The sequence below is a fragment of the Coturnix japonica genome, chromosome 18, assembly GCF_001577835.2.
Source record: "Coturnix japonica isolate 7356 chromosome 18, Coturnix japonica 2.1, whole genome shotgun sequence".
Taxonomy (NCBI): Eukaryota; Metazoa; Chordata; class Aves; order Galliformes; family Phasianidae; genus Coturnix; species Coturnix japonica.
In genome coordinates, this window is record NC_029533.1 from 4,229,359 (window position 1) to 4,248,113 (window position 18,755).

At 40.9% G+C, this 18,755-nt stretch overlaps 1 protein-coding gene across 2 annotated transcripts; it reads left to right on the forward strand.

Moving 5' to 3' along the window:
• The first annotated feature begins 215 nt into the window (after window positions 1-215).
• CSNK1D (casein kinase 1 delta) lies at window positions 216-18,543 on the forward strand. 2 transcript variants are annotated; one of them, XM_015879652.2, is made up of 10 exons: window positions 217-547; window positions 4,507-4,617; window positions 6,062-6,210; window positions 6,586-6,814; window positions 7,185-7,355; window positions 8,718-8,866; window positions 9,422-9,593; window positions 10,085-10,224; window positions 13,574-13,640; window positions 15,407-18,543. In XM_015879652.2, the coding sequence occupies exons 1-9, from the start codon at window positions 472-474 to the stop codon at window positions 13,604-13,606; spliced, it is 1,230 nt and encodes a 409-aa protein (XP_015735138.1). In that variant the 5' UTR covers window positions 217-471; the 3' UTR covers window positions 13,607-13,640; window positions 15,407-18,543. The 2 variants fall into 2 exon arrangements, with proteins under 2 accessions (XP_015735137.1, XP_015735138.1); XM_015879651.2 differs by lacking the exon at window positions 13,574-13,640 and having other exon boundaries at window positions 216-547.
• The last annotated feature ends 212 nt before the right edge of the window (window positions 18,544-18,755 follow it).

The following is an 18,755-nucleotide window of genomic DNA, read 5'->3' on the forward strand; positions in this document are numbered from 1 at the left end:
ATGCGTGTTATTGCCTGGAGGACCGGAGACCATAGAGACAGGCGGAGCAGAGAGGTCAGGGGCAGGACGCGCACGCGCAGTTGTCATCTGAGGACCTACGGAGCGCGATGGGAAGGGCGGATGAGAGCGGAAATGGTGGGCGGAAGCGGAAGTCCACCCAAGTGAGGTCACACACTATGGCGGCTCCCCAGCAACGCCCCAGGCAGCGCGCCCCGCCCCCGTTGCTAAGGAAGTGAGGTCACGCAGTATGGCCGCTCGGGGCCGGAGTCGCTGAGGGCTCGGCGTTGTGCTGAATCCGCGTCCATCCTTCCCTGCAGTTCCGAGGGCGGCGTCGCTCTCCTCGGCAGCACCGAGCGGCGGGACCGGGGCCGCGATGGCGGCAGGAACGGCGGGGCTGTGAGATAGAAGAGCGCCGGCCTGAAGGGTGGGAAGGGAGACGGAACCGGGTCGGGGCCGAAGCGAAGCGCCGCCATGGAGCTGAGGGTCGGGAACAGGTACCGGCTGGGCAGGAAGATCGGGAGCGGATCCTTCGGAGACATTTACCTGGGTAAGGAGCGGGGCTCAGTGCGGACCCACCGGGGGGGGCTATGGGGCCTCACCTCGTCCTGACGGAGCTCAATGGCCAACGCTGCGTCGTGCCTCGGTGCCGGCACAGCGCGATGTTCCCTTCGCATCGTGTCCTAATTTAGGCAGCGCTGGACTCCTGGATGATTCGGCTGCCTCGTAACGTTGGTGGTTGGTGACCTTGGGCGTCGATATTTGTCTGTAAAAGGGGAAAAGATCTGGGGAAAGAAGCACGAGCATCAGCATTAAATGTCACCGCAGCGCACTGGGTTAAATCGCTGTCACAGGGATGTTGCTGTCTGCTGTAAGGCCTGAAAGAAATATCACACAACTCAGGGATGACAAGTTAAAAAATGCATCAGATCCTCCATAAAAATGAGAACAGCTCAGCTCTGCCCTGACTTGAACGCTGCCCTCTTGTCTTAAGGCACGCAATCACTGCTGTGATTTCTGTGCGAGTGTGAAGACTGTGGGATAGAAGTGCCTTTACCTGCTCTGTGTTGTAATGGCTCACTGCTGATGGTTCAATGGGCTGCATTGAAGGTTGTCGTGGTATTTTAAATCTCTCAAACTGCACAAAATGGATTCAATGTACAGAAATAGGTTTTATAGATACTGATGTTTGTGCTGCCACATAGAAACAAGCGTTTGGTGTTTGGAAATGGAGGTAACATAGGGAAGTAGAACACATAACTGGAGGGGAGGAACTTGCAGGCATTAAAGTAGGTTAAATGGACATGTCTAGAGAGTGGAGGCATCCCTAGCTCATGTATGTTGTATTTAGTGGTGTACACAGGGCATACATGTATTTTTCTTGTAGGCAATGGTACCTTTTTGTGTTGCAATGCACAGTTGGTCTTCTGAAATAATGTGTCAGCTGAAGCTTCTTGCTTACAGGTCGTGAAAGGCTGGTTATCCATAATATCATCTTGATGAAGAATCCAGCCATGTTGTTGTGATGGGATCTGTGCTCTCTGTGTGTAAAAGAATGAAGGGTGCTATGAGAGAACGTGGTGACACACAAAATCTTCATTAGCAGCCATTAGTGCTTTAAGGCAGCAGTTAAAATCGGAACAATCTTGCTGTGATTTGAGGTATTCCTACTAAAGATTTGGCTTCTCTAAATTAAATGGTGACCAGTAGAGTTCTAAAGTGCAAGTAGAGTAAAGGCATGCTTCGTAATCCAGATTAACTGCTGGGTAGAAGTTAAACAAGTCAGTTGTTACTGTCTTATGTATGGAAGAGGGCTGGGAAATGGTTTCATCTGTATGTATCTGTATGTATGTATTATGTATCCAGCCCACATCAGGAAAGACTTTCAGGTCTCAGTATTTCTCTCTTTATTCCTGCAACTTTTGGTGCAAGAATTCCTAATCCTCAGATGTTGTCCTTTTTTATCCCTACATTCTCAGTGTCGATGTACAATTAGCTCTTACTGTGAGCACTGTGCGTGCCTCGAATCTTGTTCTTCTTATCCTTAAGTAACCAGCATGGATTGATAATTACATCACATTACAAGGGTGATTTCTGAGCCATCCGCTAGCAGAGAATGGTTTGCCTTAAAGATCCAGCTCATGGCACAGTTATCTGTTTCCAAGGGAAAATGCTGTGTCAAGATCTTAAATATTGTGGTCTTTTGTAGAGGGTGGTTTGCTTTGCCAGCCGCTGTGTGGCAAAACAGAGGCTTAAAGGATCTGTGCTTCTGGTTAAACCAAATGTGTTTAACAACAAATAGGCTCTGCTTGGTCGTTCGGGTGGTGCAGTAAGGCAGAGCCATGTACAGTTCACTTCTTGCATTCTTGCAGAGCTCAGGATTAATAGGTTGAAGTACAATCGCTTTCTGATAGCTCTCAATACGTTTGTAAGCTTCCATCTGTTTTGTGCTTGGGAGAGAAGTGTTACAGCTCTTCTGGGCTCATGTAGCATAACAGGGTCCGTAGCACAGAGCTCTGAGATGCTGTGGTGAATGAATTACCACAGGGAGTTTAAAGGAAAGAAGAATTGAGTGTACCTCCGTCTTATGAGGTTCCTATCTAGAAGAAAGAAGAGCATGGATGCCCAGATATCTTATAGAGTAGCAAAGATGAGCAGTGTTCAGGAAAAGAATCAGGGTAAGCATCTGTGTTTGGCTCCACCCACAAGGTCAAACAGACAGGAGTCATGAAGGCATTACAGTCATTACATTACAGTGTTTTCATGACTGTTTCACTACATCTCTTTTCTTAGAGGTGGTCTTTGTGCTGTAAACTAAAGTTTAAGAGACAGAGAAGAGCTGTCTGGAGAAGCTCATATGGTCGGTTTTTACACTAAGGCTGTGACTCTGGGTTCTGTTGGGCTGTAGAGTGTTCCTTTAAAGGGTCTTAATGTTTAGACTTCAGCAGGCAGAAGTCCATGGGTGCTCCTGTAGATTGACTTCTTCATACCTGTTTCCTCAAGGACTTGCAGGAAATATGAAGAACGTATGGGAGAGGTTTCATTGGGAGCTTTGATTACTTATTAAGAAGGTTATAGGTTTATAGCTCATAAAGTAGTTTCAGGATGAAATGAACTTGATCCTTAGGTAATGGATCTGCTTGTGTTACCCTAATTAACCTTGCTGGCAGTGAACAAGAAATGCAAGTGCTGTGGCATAAAGCAGAATCTTTGCACATGAGTTAAACATTGCTTTAAAGGTTGAAATGGAGGGTAGAGCAAAAGGTTCTGTTAATGCAGGTTGAGTTCTATGGCAGTGTGTTACAGCCAGTGATATTCAGCGTGATCGTAAATGAATGGATGGAAATCTGAGGCAACACAGCTGAATAACAGCGTGAATATATTTGTACCCCAATACTAATTGCAAACTTCAAGGCTGGGAAGATGTCAGTTTCAAATGACGTGCCAGTGAAACAACAGAGGAAATTCAGCGCACGTCACTGAAATCTGTGGTATGAGGTGTTAAACTGCCTTTATACCACGAGATGATAACGCTGTGAAGTTGCTCTTTAATCCAAAGATGATTTTGCAGTGATAGTAGCTCTGAATACGTTGGCTTAGTACTCAGTAATAGAGAAAAGCTTGTGGGGGAAATGTAGATAAGCAGAAAAAATGATAATAGTGTATTTAGCTCTTAGTCATGGTGTGTGACCCTCAGAATGGGCTGGAAATGATGAAAATGAGTGAAACAAGGAATAAGTAGAACAGGAAAAATGACTTAGGTGAAGAATGAGGAGGGATTTAGAGCACTTGGAAGAAAGTAAAATACTGCAGAAGTCTGAAATTTTGGATGCCATAAAGAGTGTGTGTAGTGTGATCACTGACTGCCTTTGCTAACAAAAAGCAGACCTCCAAGGAGGCTTTTGGAAATGGAGATAAGAACAAATAACAGATGATGGCAACTCGTGTGATCCTAAACTATGAGGTAATGGAGCAGAGAGCTGCGTTCTGCAAGGAGGGAGCTGGCTACATGGCTCAGAAGTGTCACACAGAAATAGTAAACCCTATTTCTTATAGATCTTAAGTAGTGCTGCTGTGCATGGGTGGCTTTTCTTGACTCATTACCATTTTTTTTAAGACTATGAGTTTTTCCCTATAGATGTTTCAATTTCAGAAGTGATGAAGTAAACCAGTTTTGGCCCCTTGTTTCTGAAAGAAGAACTCCGTGGGTTGGTAGGGATACTCACCACACTTAAAAAGCATTCATTCTGAGCACTGCAAGCTGGAAGTGGAGGGACTCCCCTCAAAGCACACCTGTGTTTGTTTGGTTTATTTTGTATAGGATAGCAGATGTTGATTTCCTGACTTACAGTATCTAATGCTTTTCTCTTAAGCTGCTATTCTGCAATGACTTCATCTCTGAATCTTTGCCATTGAAAATTCACTTGTCATTTGTTTTGTTTCGGTCTCAACGAAGGAAACTCACCCTAAAAATACTTTTACCAATGCTTTGAATGTTTCTTGTTTTAGGAACTGATATTGCTGCCGGAGAGGAGGTTGCAATTAAGCTGGAATGTGTGAAAACCAAACACCCTCAACTCCACATCGAGAGTAAAATCTACAAAATGATGCAGGGTGGAGGTAAGCAAATTTTCCTTCTACAGAAATTGGGTTGTTGCTTTTTTTTCTTTCCATTTTTAATTTGATGTATCTGCCACCTGTAAGTATTTCATGGTTCAGAGCTCTTTGAGTAGTGAGCAGGGTGAAGAGCAGTGCTTCAGTTCTTATGTGAGGTAGGGCTTAACCTGGTTTGCTCTAATGTAGGAGCACAATTCTAGACTTAGTGAATTCAGGATCATTTTTTCTTTCATACACTAGCATTCCTGCATCTGAGCTACTTCCTTGCAGTAGGCGTTGTAAGATGTGATGGCATTAGTAGGTAGAGAACAGCAGTGAAGTAGCTGTGTGGTATTTATCCTAGCTCACCGGGAGAAATCAGTCATGTTTGAGATTTCTACAATGTAAAAGTCTCATTAACAGCCTGCATGAAATGAGGGGTAAAGTATTTCCTGTATGGGTTTGCAGAGGCCATATCAGCTTCTTTTCAGAATGAGCAGTGCAGGGTAGGTGGTGGCAGAAGTTTAGTAATGGTCCAAGTAAGGATTTTTCTATGAAAGGGATTTGGGATAAAAATAATTCGCTGTAAATAAGTGAAAATTCTAGATGAGTTAATTACAATCTTGGTGATTATAAGCTGGATTGTCTTTAAGGTCCCTTTCAACTCAAGCCATTCTGTGATTCTAGAAGTGTTTCTGCATTTCTTCACTTCTAAATTTCATAGAATTAAAGAAAAGGTAATTGAAATTCAGAGTGAGGCTATCGGCAGGTTTAATTCAAGACATCTGAGCATTTTTTTCAGTTCTTTGTGGAACAATTTTCCCAAGTTTCTCCATGAAGTGAAGCTGACTTTGATTTTCCATCTAGATGTATAGCAATATACAGTATGTCTCATGAGCAATGCTATCCTGGTAGGGATTCACCAAACAGCGAATGTCGCAGAACTGGAGTGAATGCAAGAAGGAGGGGTGAAACTGCATTCCAAATTGTAACCTGAAAGAGTGGTATTTTGCATGGATTTTGTAGGCTTTGAAACTAATAATTTCATTTCTAAAGCCTTTTCTAGCAGTAAAACTCAGTGGTTTGTCAGTGTCTTTATTTTCAGGGTTCTGATTTTCTCCTTATTGCTGTTTTGGAGACCATGAATGTTTCTACATGCAAAGCACTTAAGGCTAAAATCCAGCAAAACCACTGTCTGCTTTCAAAAACATAAAGACTGGGAAGGGGGACCAGGCTACAGCTATTTTCAGGTCTCTTGTGTTCCAGTTTTGTATTGGTCCAGTTATGAAGGGATCAAATGCTTCATTTCAAAATGCTTGAAAGTATCATAAAATATTAAGGGTCACTGTGGATACAAACATTGGCAGTAATGACTCTTAGAGTCCACCTTAAGAACCCTGAAGATCTGTGTGTACTAACTTCATAAACCAAGTTATTATGCTTAATAAACTCTTTCCTTATCTTGCAGTGGGTATCCCCACTATTAAGTGGTGTGGTGCAGAAGGGGACTACAACGTCATGGTGATGGAGCTGCTGGGACCGAGTCTTGAAGACCTCTTCAATTTTTGTTCAAGGAAATTTAGTCTCAAGACAGTCTTGTTACTCGCTGACCAAATGGTAGGAAACTGTGTTGCCTGTGACTGCAAAGCATGTTAAGCTAGTTAAAATGTCTTGAGTGACCATGGCCAGCTGTATTTTGTTTCATTTTTTGTTTATATTTATTTAGAGCTGAATAGGGTGTATCATTAGAGGGGGGAAAAACTCTGAATGAGGTTTTTAGAAACAATGTAACATAGACACAGGGAAAGAGCTGCAGGGAAGATATATTTATTGTTTTCTAAATTATTCACTTTAATATCCTTTTCCAGAAAAGTCTTTATCTTGCTTATCGCTGAGGTGATGTGATAGTAGTGATAACATTGCTAGCGATTTTGTGAGAGAAAAGGGTATGACTGATATCTCAATTGTTTTTTGTCCTCTGTCTGTATGTAGATCAGTCGAATTGAATATATTCACTCGAAAAATTTCATCCACCGAGATGTGAAGCCAGATAACTTCCTCATGGGCCTGGGGAAGAAAGGCAACCTTGTCTACATCATAGACTTTGGATTAGCAAAGAAGTACCGGGATGCCCGAACTCACCAACATATCCCATATCGTGAAAACAAAAACCTAACAGGAACTGCCCGTTATGCATCCATCAACACTCATCTTGGAATTGGTGAGCTGGGAAAAGCAATGAATAGAACCTTCACAAGTGCTGATACATGTGTTTTCAGTGCAAGTTGATGATGCTTTTTGGGGCATAGAAGACAGACCCTATTGCTGGCACTCATGACACATTGTGCTTGGACTTATGCCTCTTGGGGTGGGGTTCAGTTTGTAATTCTAAGGAATTGACACATTTCTTTAATAATTGCAAGTGTGATCGTTTGTTTTTTTTTTCTAATACTGGGTGAGTTTGACACAGATGTAGTGATTTTCATCTGTCTGTTGTATTTTAAGGGTTTTTGACACATTATTGCTCAGTCTTCTGTTTTTTCCCACTAGATAATGAAACCTAATGAGTCCACTTTTTTATGCTGTTGTAGAGCAATCTCGCAGAGATGACTTGGAGTCCTTGGGCTATGTACTGATGTATTTTAACCTGGGCTCCCTCCCCTGGCAGGGACTGAAAGCAGCAACAAAGAGACAGAAATACGAACGTATCAGTGAAAAGAAAATGTCTACACCCATTGAGGTTTTGTGTAAAGGATATCCTTGTAAGTTGCTCTTTTATGTCACTAGGCCCATGTATTCATTTTTTAGTGGTATGTCTTTTTTATTTATGCTTTCTAGCTCCTCTGTCACAATGTGTTTGGAGCCTGTTTACAGTCTTCTTGACTTTTTTCCTACAACTGGGCATGCTCATAATAATGACACCGTGCTTTCAAGACCAGGATCTGTCTGTTCGTAGGCTGTTTCTACTTAGCCTCTGTCATAACTATTAGTAAGCAATCACTGTGGTGCTCTTGAGTTTGAAAGACAGCATAGTGTGTGTATGTGATCTGCACTGTCTTGTGTGTGCATGCATAAATTCTGGCAGGATGATTATTAACAGCCAAATAACTTTTTGAGAAGCTTCCCATCTCTTCATGTGTGGATATTCTTTCTGGATAAACCAGATTGTACAGTCATTTGCATCTATTGCAATTGTGTTGTTCTGGAATTGTCATTCCAAGTTCATCCAGTCCAGCCTGACCGTGGCCATTATCTGTGAGGGGTGTAAGAATCCCTCCAGATCCTGGCATCATCCCTCAAAGCTCAGTTTCTTTTCTTGGTGTTTACACCCTAGTAATAAAAAAGAATTTCTGATTCATGCAGAGTAATAACTATGTTTCAAAACTTGTTAATGTATTAGTTACCCTCAGGGAATATTGTTCACCTTTCAGGAAGTGATCTCTCTCTCTTCTTTCCTTGCCCTGTGCTGTGTTAGCTAAGTATGATGAGAATTGTAGCTATGGTGAGGGATGTATGAAAGCTTTTGAGTGTTCCAAAAGTCCTGTCGTGCATGTTCCTTTACTCATAAACTATTTCTTTCCTCTGGGATGAACAGACAAGATGGCAAACAACACAAGAACAGTTGCCTAAAATTCCTTACTTAATGTGAATTATTAATACATCATTTTAGGTGGAAAGCCTTAAAGTCAAGAGCTGGTAGATTGACACTGGTGTATCTCTGGAGCACTGAATACACAATAATGTTCTGTTTTTACTGCATAGCTGGTATTTTAGCAAAGAGATTCTATTCTGTGTACATTAAGTTTAAGTACATTCAGAGCAAGGAAAGGACAAGTAAATCTTTCCTTTGCTGAAATGTAGTTTTAAACTTTCTTCTTCCTCCTAACACAGTCCTACCTGCTATGGATAAATGGAGCCTTCGCCTAATCTGTGATAGACAATTTTCTTTTCAGACCATACTTGGCAGGGGGGATGTAGTGTTGCTTTCAGTAGATTTCTAGTACTATGTCAGTATTTGTATGTTTGGGAGGTTCTGTGTCGTGGTTGTTATTTTTTTAATGATTCTGAGCCATAAAAACCAAATATGAAGCTGAAGGAGAAAAACAGGCTTTCTTTTATTACAGCTGAATTTGCCACATACTTGAACTTCTGCCGTTCTCTTCGTTTTGATGACAAACCTGACTATTCCTACCTAAGGCAGTTATTCAGAAACCTCTTCCACAGACAAGGCTTCTCCTATGACTATGTGTTTGACTGGAACATGCTGAAATTTGTGAGTAGCTGGTGTGGCTTTCTAAAACAATTTTTTGTAATGCTATTTTTTTTAATCACACTGTCAGTTTTGGGTTCTTAACTGATACCTTAAGAGTGTTCTGTCCCAGAAGGTTTGTTGCCCTAAAAATGAGGGGAGGGAGGAAGTAGAGAAAAGCAGGACATAAAGGAGGCTTTAGATTGGGATTTAATGACGAAGTTGTAGTTACAGGATTGTCAGTGTAGTAGGCTTCCTAAGCTGCTTCCTTTGAGGCAGTTGCCACATTGGGTAGCTGACTTCTTATTTTTACCTGTCTTGATCTTTATCACATCTCACATACAACAGTTTAGGAAGTGTCCAATTGCCATAACAGTATGTGTGTGTTTATTAGCGATTTGAACTATCCCAGTGATTGTATGAACTGAATCTATGATAGTTCTCAAGAAATTTTACCAAGGTATTGGTAACCTATCAAACAAGTTCCTCAAACTTCAGTTCTTCGTTGTCAATATTTATTCAAATGTATAGTTGTAAGCTCAATAATCCTTTAAGTTGTTCACTAGTCCTGACCCGTAGGGTGCAAGCAGAGGGGCTGAAGATGCTGAACGTGAAAGGAGAGAACGAGAGGAGAGGCTGAGACATACACGAAACCCAGCTGTGCGTGGATTGCCCTCCACTGCTTCTGGCAGGCTGAGGGGAACGCAAGATGTAGCTCCTCCTACTCCTCTTACCCCAACTTCACATGCTGGTAAGTAAGCAAATATATGGGCTGACGCACCTCCCAGTCTGCTTTAATATGCAGTTTGTTCCTGGTCATTGGAATTTGAAAATAAAATAAGGATATGGGAGTGGTGTTTGAGTGAGTCAGCATTTGGACTTTTTTGTTTCATGCAATCATAGAATGGCCTGGGTTGAAAAGGGCCACAATGGTCATCCAGTTTCAACCCCCCTGTGATGTGCAGGGTCGCCAACTACCAGACCAGGCTGCCCAGAGTCACATCCAGCCTGGCCTGATTGTTTTTTGTTTTTCCCTTTTAATTTTCCGTAGATTGAAGGTAATTACACACACTCATTACCTGCTAATTGCTACTTAGAGTTATCTGCGAATATAAGATGAAAGCCTTGATTTCTCTGGTTTGATCTTGTAGAATTTACATGCGCCAACAGCGTAATTTTTCCAGTGACTGCATTTTTATTACATGCCTCATTCTGAAAATTCTAATGCAATTTTTCTCACAGCCAACACATCTCCTCGACCGGTGTCTGGTATGGAACGAGAAAGAAAAGTGAGTATGAGGTTGCACCGTGGTGCCCCAGTCAATGTCTCATCGTCTGACTTAACAGGCCGACAAGACACCTCTCGCATGTCCACTTCACAGGTAAAAACAATTCTTGTCTAATGGAAAAATGGGTGTTATTTGATAAGGTTAATTTGGCAGGTAACCATACAAAGTAATTGTTGTGCTCTCATACTGATTTTTCAGCCAATGTTGACTCGAATAAATAGTTGAAATTTGGCTGGAATGTTTCTGATGTTGGTACAGAGATTATTGGTGCAGAATAGATAACAAATGATTGGTAAAAAACAGAAAAGAGCAGGAATCAAGAAATGCTGTAGTGCAGTCCTTTAATTCTGAGTGAATAAGAAGCCACATAGATGAGTGATAGAGAGGTCACAGTAGGCTCAGCTGAGGAAGATGGCAGGACTATAAATGGTGCAGGGATTCGTAGCTGTAGTCTGCACTGAAATCATCCTCATTGATTTTAAGATCTGAATTTTAAGATTGGCAAATGATATTTTAAATTTATTTGGAGCTTTCTTTTAGATGAAGATGAGGTGGGTGTCTCTAGTGAAGACTGAGTGGGCAGGGTAGTTTTTTGTGCCTGGGTTCTACATCATGGCCTACAGTGTAAATGAGAAAGAATTCAGACAGCAGAAGGATTATGGAATCTAGTAAAATATAAGTGTGTAGCTGACTTAGTTCTCTTTCTGGGAATAAATGAAAGCATATGAGATGGAATGAGGTTGCAAAAAGAATGCAAAGATGATGAATACTCATATTGAAGAAGTTTTTCATTTTTAATCAATTTCAAAGTGCTTTTAGGAAAGAAGGAGAATTCCTTCCCTCAGCTGTATAATGGGGATAGAAACAGGCCAAAAACCAAATGAGAAATTGGCAACTATAAAACTATTTCAGTGCTTTTAGGCATATCCACATCAAAGGGCTCCAAGTATAGATGGTGCTGTGTATCCCTGTAGCAGCGGGCCTGGATTTAGCTGTTGTTCAAGATCTTGAAGCTCAAGATGTCGGTGGTTTGGATTAGAGTGGTGCTACTTTGGATTTCTAGAAAAATAGCTCAGTGAGTTTTCAGATCCTTGGGTTGCAGTGCAGGTAACTTCAAGATTACAGAATCACAGGAGGGCTGGAAACACTGCTCCAGCTGACTGCGTTTTCAGCTGTGTAATTGGACTAGATAATCCCTAGAGGTCCCTTCTGACCTTGGCTATTCTGTGAGGTCATGATCGTGAATATTTGTTCAAATGTAAAGATGGTTTCCTAGTAAAGTATGAATGTCTCTGACATTCTAAGCAAATTTCAGATACTTTATTACCAGTCAGGCAGGGGTGTAACAGATAAAAGTGTAATTATGCTGCTTGGCTGTGATAGGTGATTAAACTTAATTAGTCTGAATGTATCTTAAAGATTTTTTTTTGTATTGCTGACTTGAAGCTCAGTGTATATGTTGCTTTTTTCTAAGCATTGTAAGGTATGAGACTCACAAATGGGCTTGCAGATGGGTTTTGATTCTGCCTAGCTTGTGAAGTAAGCATACTTTTGAGATTGTTTAGCAATATGGATGGGTTTTTTGAGTGATCTTTAAATTGCCAGCTATATAATTTGTGGTGTGATTGCATATCTCTGTACCCACCCTTGAGCACTCTGCTCCAAGCATGGAATCACTCCAAGTATGGAATTTGACTTCTTTATAATAGCAGCCTAGTCTGGTTTTTCTCTGCGTTTGCTAAATTAATCATTCATCACCTGTCATTTTTCCTTAGTTCTTAACAAGGCACTGAACAGCTGCTGACCATTAGTGGTAGCTGAATAACAGTATGCAACCAGAATATAACTTCAGCAATTTCCCATAGGCCTGTCGTATTGACAAGGCAAGAGAGATTGACTTCAATTTTACTTTATAGCTATAGTAAGTATCCCACTTGCATGGCCAGGCTATTAAGGACCATTCCAAAATCTGATCATAATCAAGAAGTGGAGCCCATTGTCTCATGTATGGAAACTCTATCTGTGATAGGTAACGGCTGAGGAGGCTGCAGTTTGGTGTTGCAGAGGTCAGTGTGATGTCATAATGGAAGGGTGTAATTTCATCCTTGAATATGTATATGATGCAGTAATGAACAGGAATAGGGAAGTTTTTTGTGTCATTGAGATGGGTACTGGAATGTTGTCTAGCTCAGTTTTCAGTATCTTGAACTGCTGAGAAACTGAAAGTTAACAGAAGAGCTGTGAAAATTGTGCTTGGGAGAACATGATGTACACTGAGGTTTCACATTGGTCTTTTTAGTTTGTCTGAAAGATGAAAGATTGCCTTGATTTTGTTGAAGTTTTGGCAACAACAGTTATTGTTCTAACTTAAGTTTATGCAGAAAATATACATAAAGCACGTTTTGCTCAGAGTTAAAATACTCATGTTTGGTGAAGAGCGATGCAAAGGTCTAAGCAAAGACAGCCACTGAGACAGCTTCTAAAAGACATAGAGGATCATCCGTTCCCTTTGTGATTGCAAGAAAGAACTGGGTTCCTTTCTAGGTGGCATATTCAGACCTAAAGCAAACCTCAGTGCAGTGTTGTGATAGGAACAGAAGATAGCACCAGTTGCTTAAATATTCTTGTACTCTTAAGCTGTATGACTGAGTTGTTCACTAAGTCTCCTATACGTAGTCAGTCGATAAACATAAAAAACTTAGTGAAGAAGGCACAAGGATTCCTATAAACACTGCTTTGAATCAGTTCTGTCAGTCCAGACTGCACAGGCGGCATCACAAAAGCGTGAGTATGTAGGGATCATCCCAAGGGTGTAGGTGCAGCTGAGTGGCCTTCATTTCCATTCACAAGAGGTTCAGTCCTGTAAAAGCCTGCTTCAGCTGGGCTGCTCATGGTGCACAGTAAGTTCCTCAGTATTTTTCTGTTTTTTTTTTTCTCCTGAATGTGGCACGTTCAGCACCTGACAATCAAAGCTGTTATAATTCCTGTTGGGAACAGATGTATCTCTCCTTATCTGGAAGAAGAGACTGGAGTGAAAGAAATATTTGAACAGGTCTCTTTGAAAATAGAAGTTTTAGAAAACCACAGCCAACACTGGCATCAAGAAACTGAAGTGTTGTGCCACTTCACTGGGAAAAGGCAACATACTTCCAAAGCCTTTGCAATTTCCATCTCTTTATGAGCAAATCTTTCTCCATATACGTATCTTAGTAGGCATCGTACTCTGTGTTGTTCTTCTGATCATATCTGCTTTCTCTGCAGACTAATGGTTTGTTCTTCGTACGTATCTCTTAATATGGTAGAGATGTCTGATAGAAATCTGAAATCAGAGCTCTTCCAAAGATAAGTTTGCAACTGCCAATTTAGGATGGATATTTGTAGACACCTTTATATACTGGGGCAGTGGAACCGTTACAAATTGCTGTCTTTTCCCCTACCTCAGAATAGCATTCCTTTCGAACACCATGGCAAGTAGCTGCTCGTCTCCTTTCGTTGGAAGGCAGCACAGGGTGAGTCCTTCTCCTTAGACACCAAAGCTTTGGCTGGGGTGGGGAAAAGCATTTGGAAACATCAGTCTTTGCTTCTTCTCGCATCTCATAGCTGAACTATGCCTTCCAGTCAGATGCTTGATGCAGCATTGTTTTTCTCTAAAGGTAAAAGTAAATGTCCTTCTAAAAGTTGAATTACTGCTGCTGTTCCATTTGGATTTTTTTTTTAGCAGAATTGACAAAAATAGTGGCTTGAAGGGTCCATAAAATCACTCAAGCATCAGCACTAAAATAATCAGCTCTAAAATGGAGATGGTTTAGAATCATGTGTCTTTCCAGGAACGTTTTGCAGCAGTGTACCATCTATTCAAAAGCAGATCAGCTTCTGAACAGTAAAAGCAAAATGCTTGTGTGAAGAATCAATTAACTATATTACCTAAAGATTGTCTTGTCATTAATGGAATGTTCTCCTATGGAAGTATCATTGCTTTATATTCTTCTCCATTCCTTATGAGCTGTCATTTAAAAAATGTTCAGATACTAATGAGAATCATTTGAAACTTGAGCATCTCGGGGCAGGCAGACTTGGATTTGGGTACTTAGAGCTCCTTTCCACTGTTCAGCATAGTAGAAGTTTCTGCCTCGCTGTGTGCAGCTTTCAGCTTTGTAGTCCATTCTGCTTTTGGCAATACCAGATTTCATCGCAGAAATAACAAGTTTCAGTTAGAATCTGAACTTTGCTAGCAGAAGGCTTTCCTAAGTATTTCAAGACCACCTTCTTTGCTTTGCAAAATAAAAGGCCGTGAGACTTTTCTGTTCCTTAGTAAATTCTGTTGTCTGATTCCATCTGCTGCCTCACTTCCTCTCTAAGGCCGAAGCTTGCACTAATCCTGTATCTCTAATTGCAGAAGAATCCTGCTGTTCTCTTCTGTTTTTTTCCTCCTGCTTTGTGTGCTTGGCTGACTGTGCACAGACTGCTTCTTAAGCTGTTTTAACATTGAAAGATCCAACTGTAAACTCAGCTTAACACGTTGAGGTCTGATTAGCAGAGCTTGGTTGAAAAGTGAAAATTGATTCAAAAAACAAAAGCAAACATTCAGCTTTGTGTTGAAAAGACCCGTGTGAGAGGAGTCCACGTTCTGTTCTGCTTAGGGCTGTGTCTGCATTGTTTGGCCTTCACTGTATGTGTTACTATTTGCAGCTGCTTCCAACTTGAAATAATACTGATTAATGATTCAGCTATTGAGATATGTCTTGCTTCTTAAATTGCAGTGATATGTGGTTGCTTTTCACTTTCACAGCACAAATGTTATTGAAATAATATTGTGTTTACTGAAATAGGCCAAGCTGAATTAATCTGTGCATTGAGTTAACGCAATGCTCAATGACAAATGAAAAACTATCGAGTTTTATGTATTTATGTATATATTCTTTTTACCCTCTGGGATTTTTTTTTCCAAGCTTTATTATTCATGTAGTCTATTTCTGCACATCAGTAGAGATTCCATCTGGTTTGGTCTTTCTTCTGTGCATGCTTATGTGCTGTTTACTTACCTTCAAAGCATCTCCTGGCTGGAAAGGTAACTTTTCCATTAACTTCTAATAAAGGAGGATAATACAGGGGACCTCGTGTAGCTGAAGGTGGGTGCAAAACGCCATGTAACTCACTGGATTATTAATTCACATTCTCACTTTTCATACCAAATGATTTGAAAATACATTGAGAGCCGCTTTTGTGTTAACTGGAAGGATTTGTGCTGATGTTGTCTTGTTTTTGGCTTTGGTAGATTCCTGCTCGGGTAACTACCGGTGTTCTCCAGTCCACTGTGCACCGATGAGAATTTATTTTGCCATGGAGGGCAGATAATGCATGGCTGATCTCCTATGTTATCAATGGCTTTACTAGCAAAAATACCCTGAACTAGAGTGGAAACAATACGACTGGAGTTCTCCATGTGACTTAAAAGGCACTTGGAGGAACATGGACAGACTCCAGCAGCTGCCATTACAGGACACTTGCCAGAAACCCAGTGACCTTAAGAGAACCCTGTGGTAACAGGGCTGGAGAAGAAAGATGGTTTACAGAGTTGACCGTCTGTTACTGGATGGCCATTTCAGTTTTCCCTCCACAGGCGGCAGACTTTACCCCCTTTTTATTATTCCACTGTAACTATAAATCTTTTACTTGGTTTAAGGAAGTTTTTTGTATCATTTTGCTAAAATTATTGGCTTAATTCTCTGTAAAGAACTCTTGCTTTTCTCTGATTTAAAAAAAAATGTAGAATACAAGCAATCCGAAACTAAAGACAATGACTTGAAATTTGTTTAAGAAAAACAAGAAATTGGTTTGGCAGGGAGCATGTAAATGAATCAAAGTCATCTGATTGTATTTAAACCGCTCACTTCTTTGTATTGTCTCATGCTGACTGAGAAGGTTTTCTCACAGTTTTTAAAGCTGTTAAGAGTTTTACTTTACTGTTCAATGTCTTCATTCATGCTTTACCTCCCCATGTAACACAGAGGAATTCTTAATGTTCTTTTGCATAAAAGAGAATGGAAGACTCCGCAGGAGAGCCTCGGTGTAGGAGAAATGGTGAAAATCAGCTTCTTTTGTTAAGAATATGAAGAACAAAGTGAAAGACACTGGAGTTTAAATGGATGGTTTCAAATCCTGTTTTTATTGGTACCATTTTGTTTCCTGCACTCTGGGGTGGGTTAGGTTGGAGGGTATTGCAAGTGGACAATGCATGTTGCCACTTGGGTGGATGAATGTCGCGTTTAGCATCTATGTGTTCAAACAGAAACCAGACACACTTTTGATTCACACCTTCTGTTTCATGCCAAGGCTCAAAAAAGGAATTAAAGCGTTCTTGCTGTGAAATCCTGAGGGTTTTTAAAACTCAGGTGTGTACCATATTGAATTCCACACTGTATTCAAGCTGAGTATTTCTAGAATCATTAGCTAGGAATGGATGGCTCGCTTTGGTTGTCCAAAAAACTGTCGCAGGTGTTGTTAGCAAATGTCCTTATTAAATATGGGAAATGCTTTATATTATTGCCACTGTAAACAGTCTTATAATGCAAAAATAGGTATTTTGTCCAAGTAGTGCTTGAAACAGTACCAGAATTACTCTTTATGCCATTATCACAGGAGTCGTGAGAGGTTCCGTGCTGGGAATGAAGATACACATACAAGGGTTGTTTAAGGTTACTTATAGCAAGAAATTCTTCCCTGCTTAAAACCTGAACTGCTAAAGGCTTGCTGGCCTTCCAAGTTATAGGAAGAATGATGTTGGTTTTTTAATTGTTTAAAAGTGTATAAATTTACTGTTCCTTCCCCCAGAAAAGACCCACTGATTAAATACAATTAATTTTCCTTTGGATGTTTTCAGGTGTTTTCAGGACATTGAGTATCTGCTTGTGTGTACTCTGGGTCTGACAGGGCGGTGTGTTTTGGCTAGTGTAGTGGGAAAGTTAAAGAGCTGGATCCATATATAAGTTTGCATAAGAGAATTATTTCCTCAGTCACTGTAACCTTTGCTATGTTAGGCATGTGCACTACCATCTTAACAGTTTGACACTTCACCGTGCTTTCCTTGTAAATATCTGTGGTTAATAATGTACTGCTAGAGGGACTTGCAAAGGCAGCAGCCTCTTTATTCTCTCTGTATCTGGAACATTAGATTGCTGTGCTATACTTAAGAGTTGATTGCAGACTTCTAGAATTGTTCTGAGTTGTGGGCAGTTTTTCTCCTTCGTAATAGTTAAATTCCATCATGCGGGACATCGTTAGACTGTCTGTATAAACCTGTGTATTGGAAACCAGTATCAGAGCACTTCATTTGTACTACCACTGTATTTGTGTACTTTAACAATTGTGTAAATACATTCATAGTGACTTCTATTCTTCTTTGGTGTAACTTACTTCAAATGACTCTTTACTGTTTACTATGTAACTTTCTTTTAATCCTTTTTTAATGGGTTTCTGTACATAGAACGCTGTCCGTTGCAAACGTTTGATGAAGTGGTGATAGTGCTAGAACGTCGGCTGAAGGACTGAGGGGCAGGATGAAGCATGTAGGGTATGTAGGGGGAAAAAGGACATCCATCGCTTTGCTCGCATAGAGCACCTCTTTTGTCTGTATAAATGTCTCTGTTTGAGTATTGCTGCTTTTCTAGAAGTCGTCTTTACAGAAGCTTTATTTTATCAAGTGATACGTTGTAGTGAGGGGAGGCACAGGGAGGAGGACTGCTATTGAGACCTGGTTGGTTACAGGAGGTAGGAGCAAAGCAACGAGAAATACTGAACTCTGCCCACAATGCCTTGTGTAGTAGCAGCTTGTGCTATGAATTTCCTGTTTCAAAAGGAAATCTGAGGGCAAATACCTGCAGTACTCTGTTTCTGATGAGTAGACCTTTAAAACTCAAAGTATAGTTAGCTTCTTACCATTTAAAACTATGTGCTTTAATGTGGAAGACATCACCTGTGCTGCAGTTATATGTAATCTCGATGGCTACCGAGTTCCCGACCTCTTTGTGGTACACAAAGCTTGCAAACAACTGAAAATAAATGTTACCCCGAACAGAGGTACTGAAGTAAAGGCATTCAGGTAGTCTGTGTGTTCCACGTTAGCTTCACCAACATGAAAGCTCCTCTGGAGGAAGCTGTGTAGCACATGGCAGCACCTCGTCCTTCCTTCTGCTGCGGAGCAGGGCTGCCTTTCTCCATGTTACAAACCTGAGCAGCAGCTGCTCTGTATAAACTGCCCGGGGCAACGCTTGCAGAAATGGACTTTCCCAACGAGAACCTTTAAAGTGGAATTTCGGATGTGTGAGTAGATCGTTGGCTGGACTGTACGTGTTCTTTTCAATCCTCTATTTTCTTTGTAAAAGGACGAAATAAAAACAAACAGTATTTATTTTATGGGGTTTTGTAATTCTGCTTGGCGAAAGCAGCTCCTTTTAACTTTGCTCGCTTCACGTGTACAAACAACGCTGCTGTTTGTTTAATAGTGCTGAACCATATGGTCAGAAATGTAGGTTTAATCCAGTTGTGAGGAAACATAATCCACCACGGATTTAATCTTACAGCAGTGCAGCTCCTGCAGTTCACTGAACGAGACATGTTAGCATGGG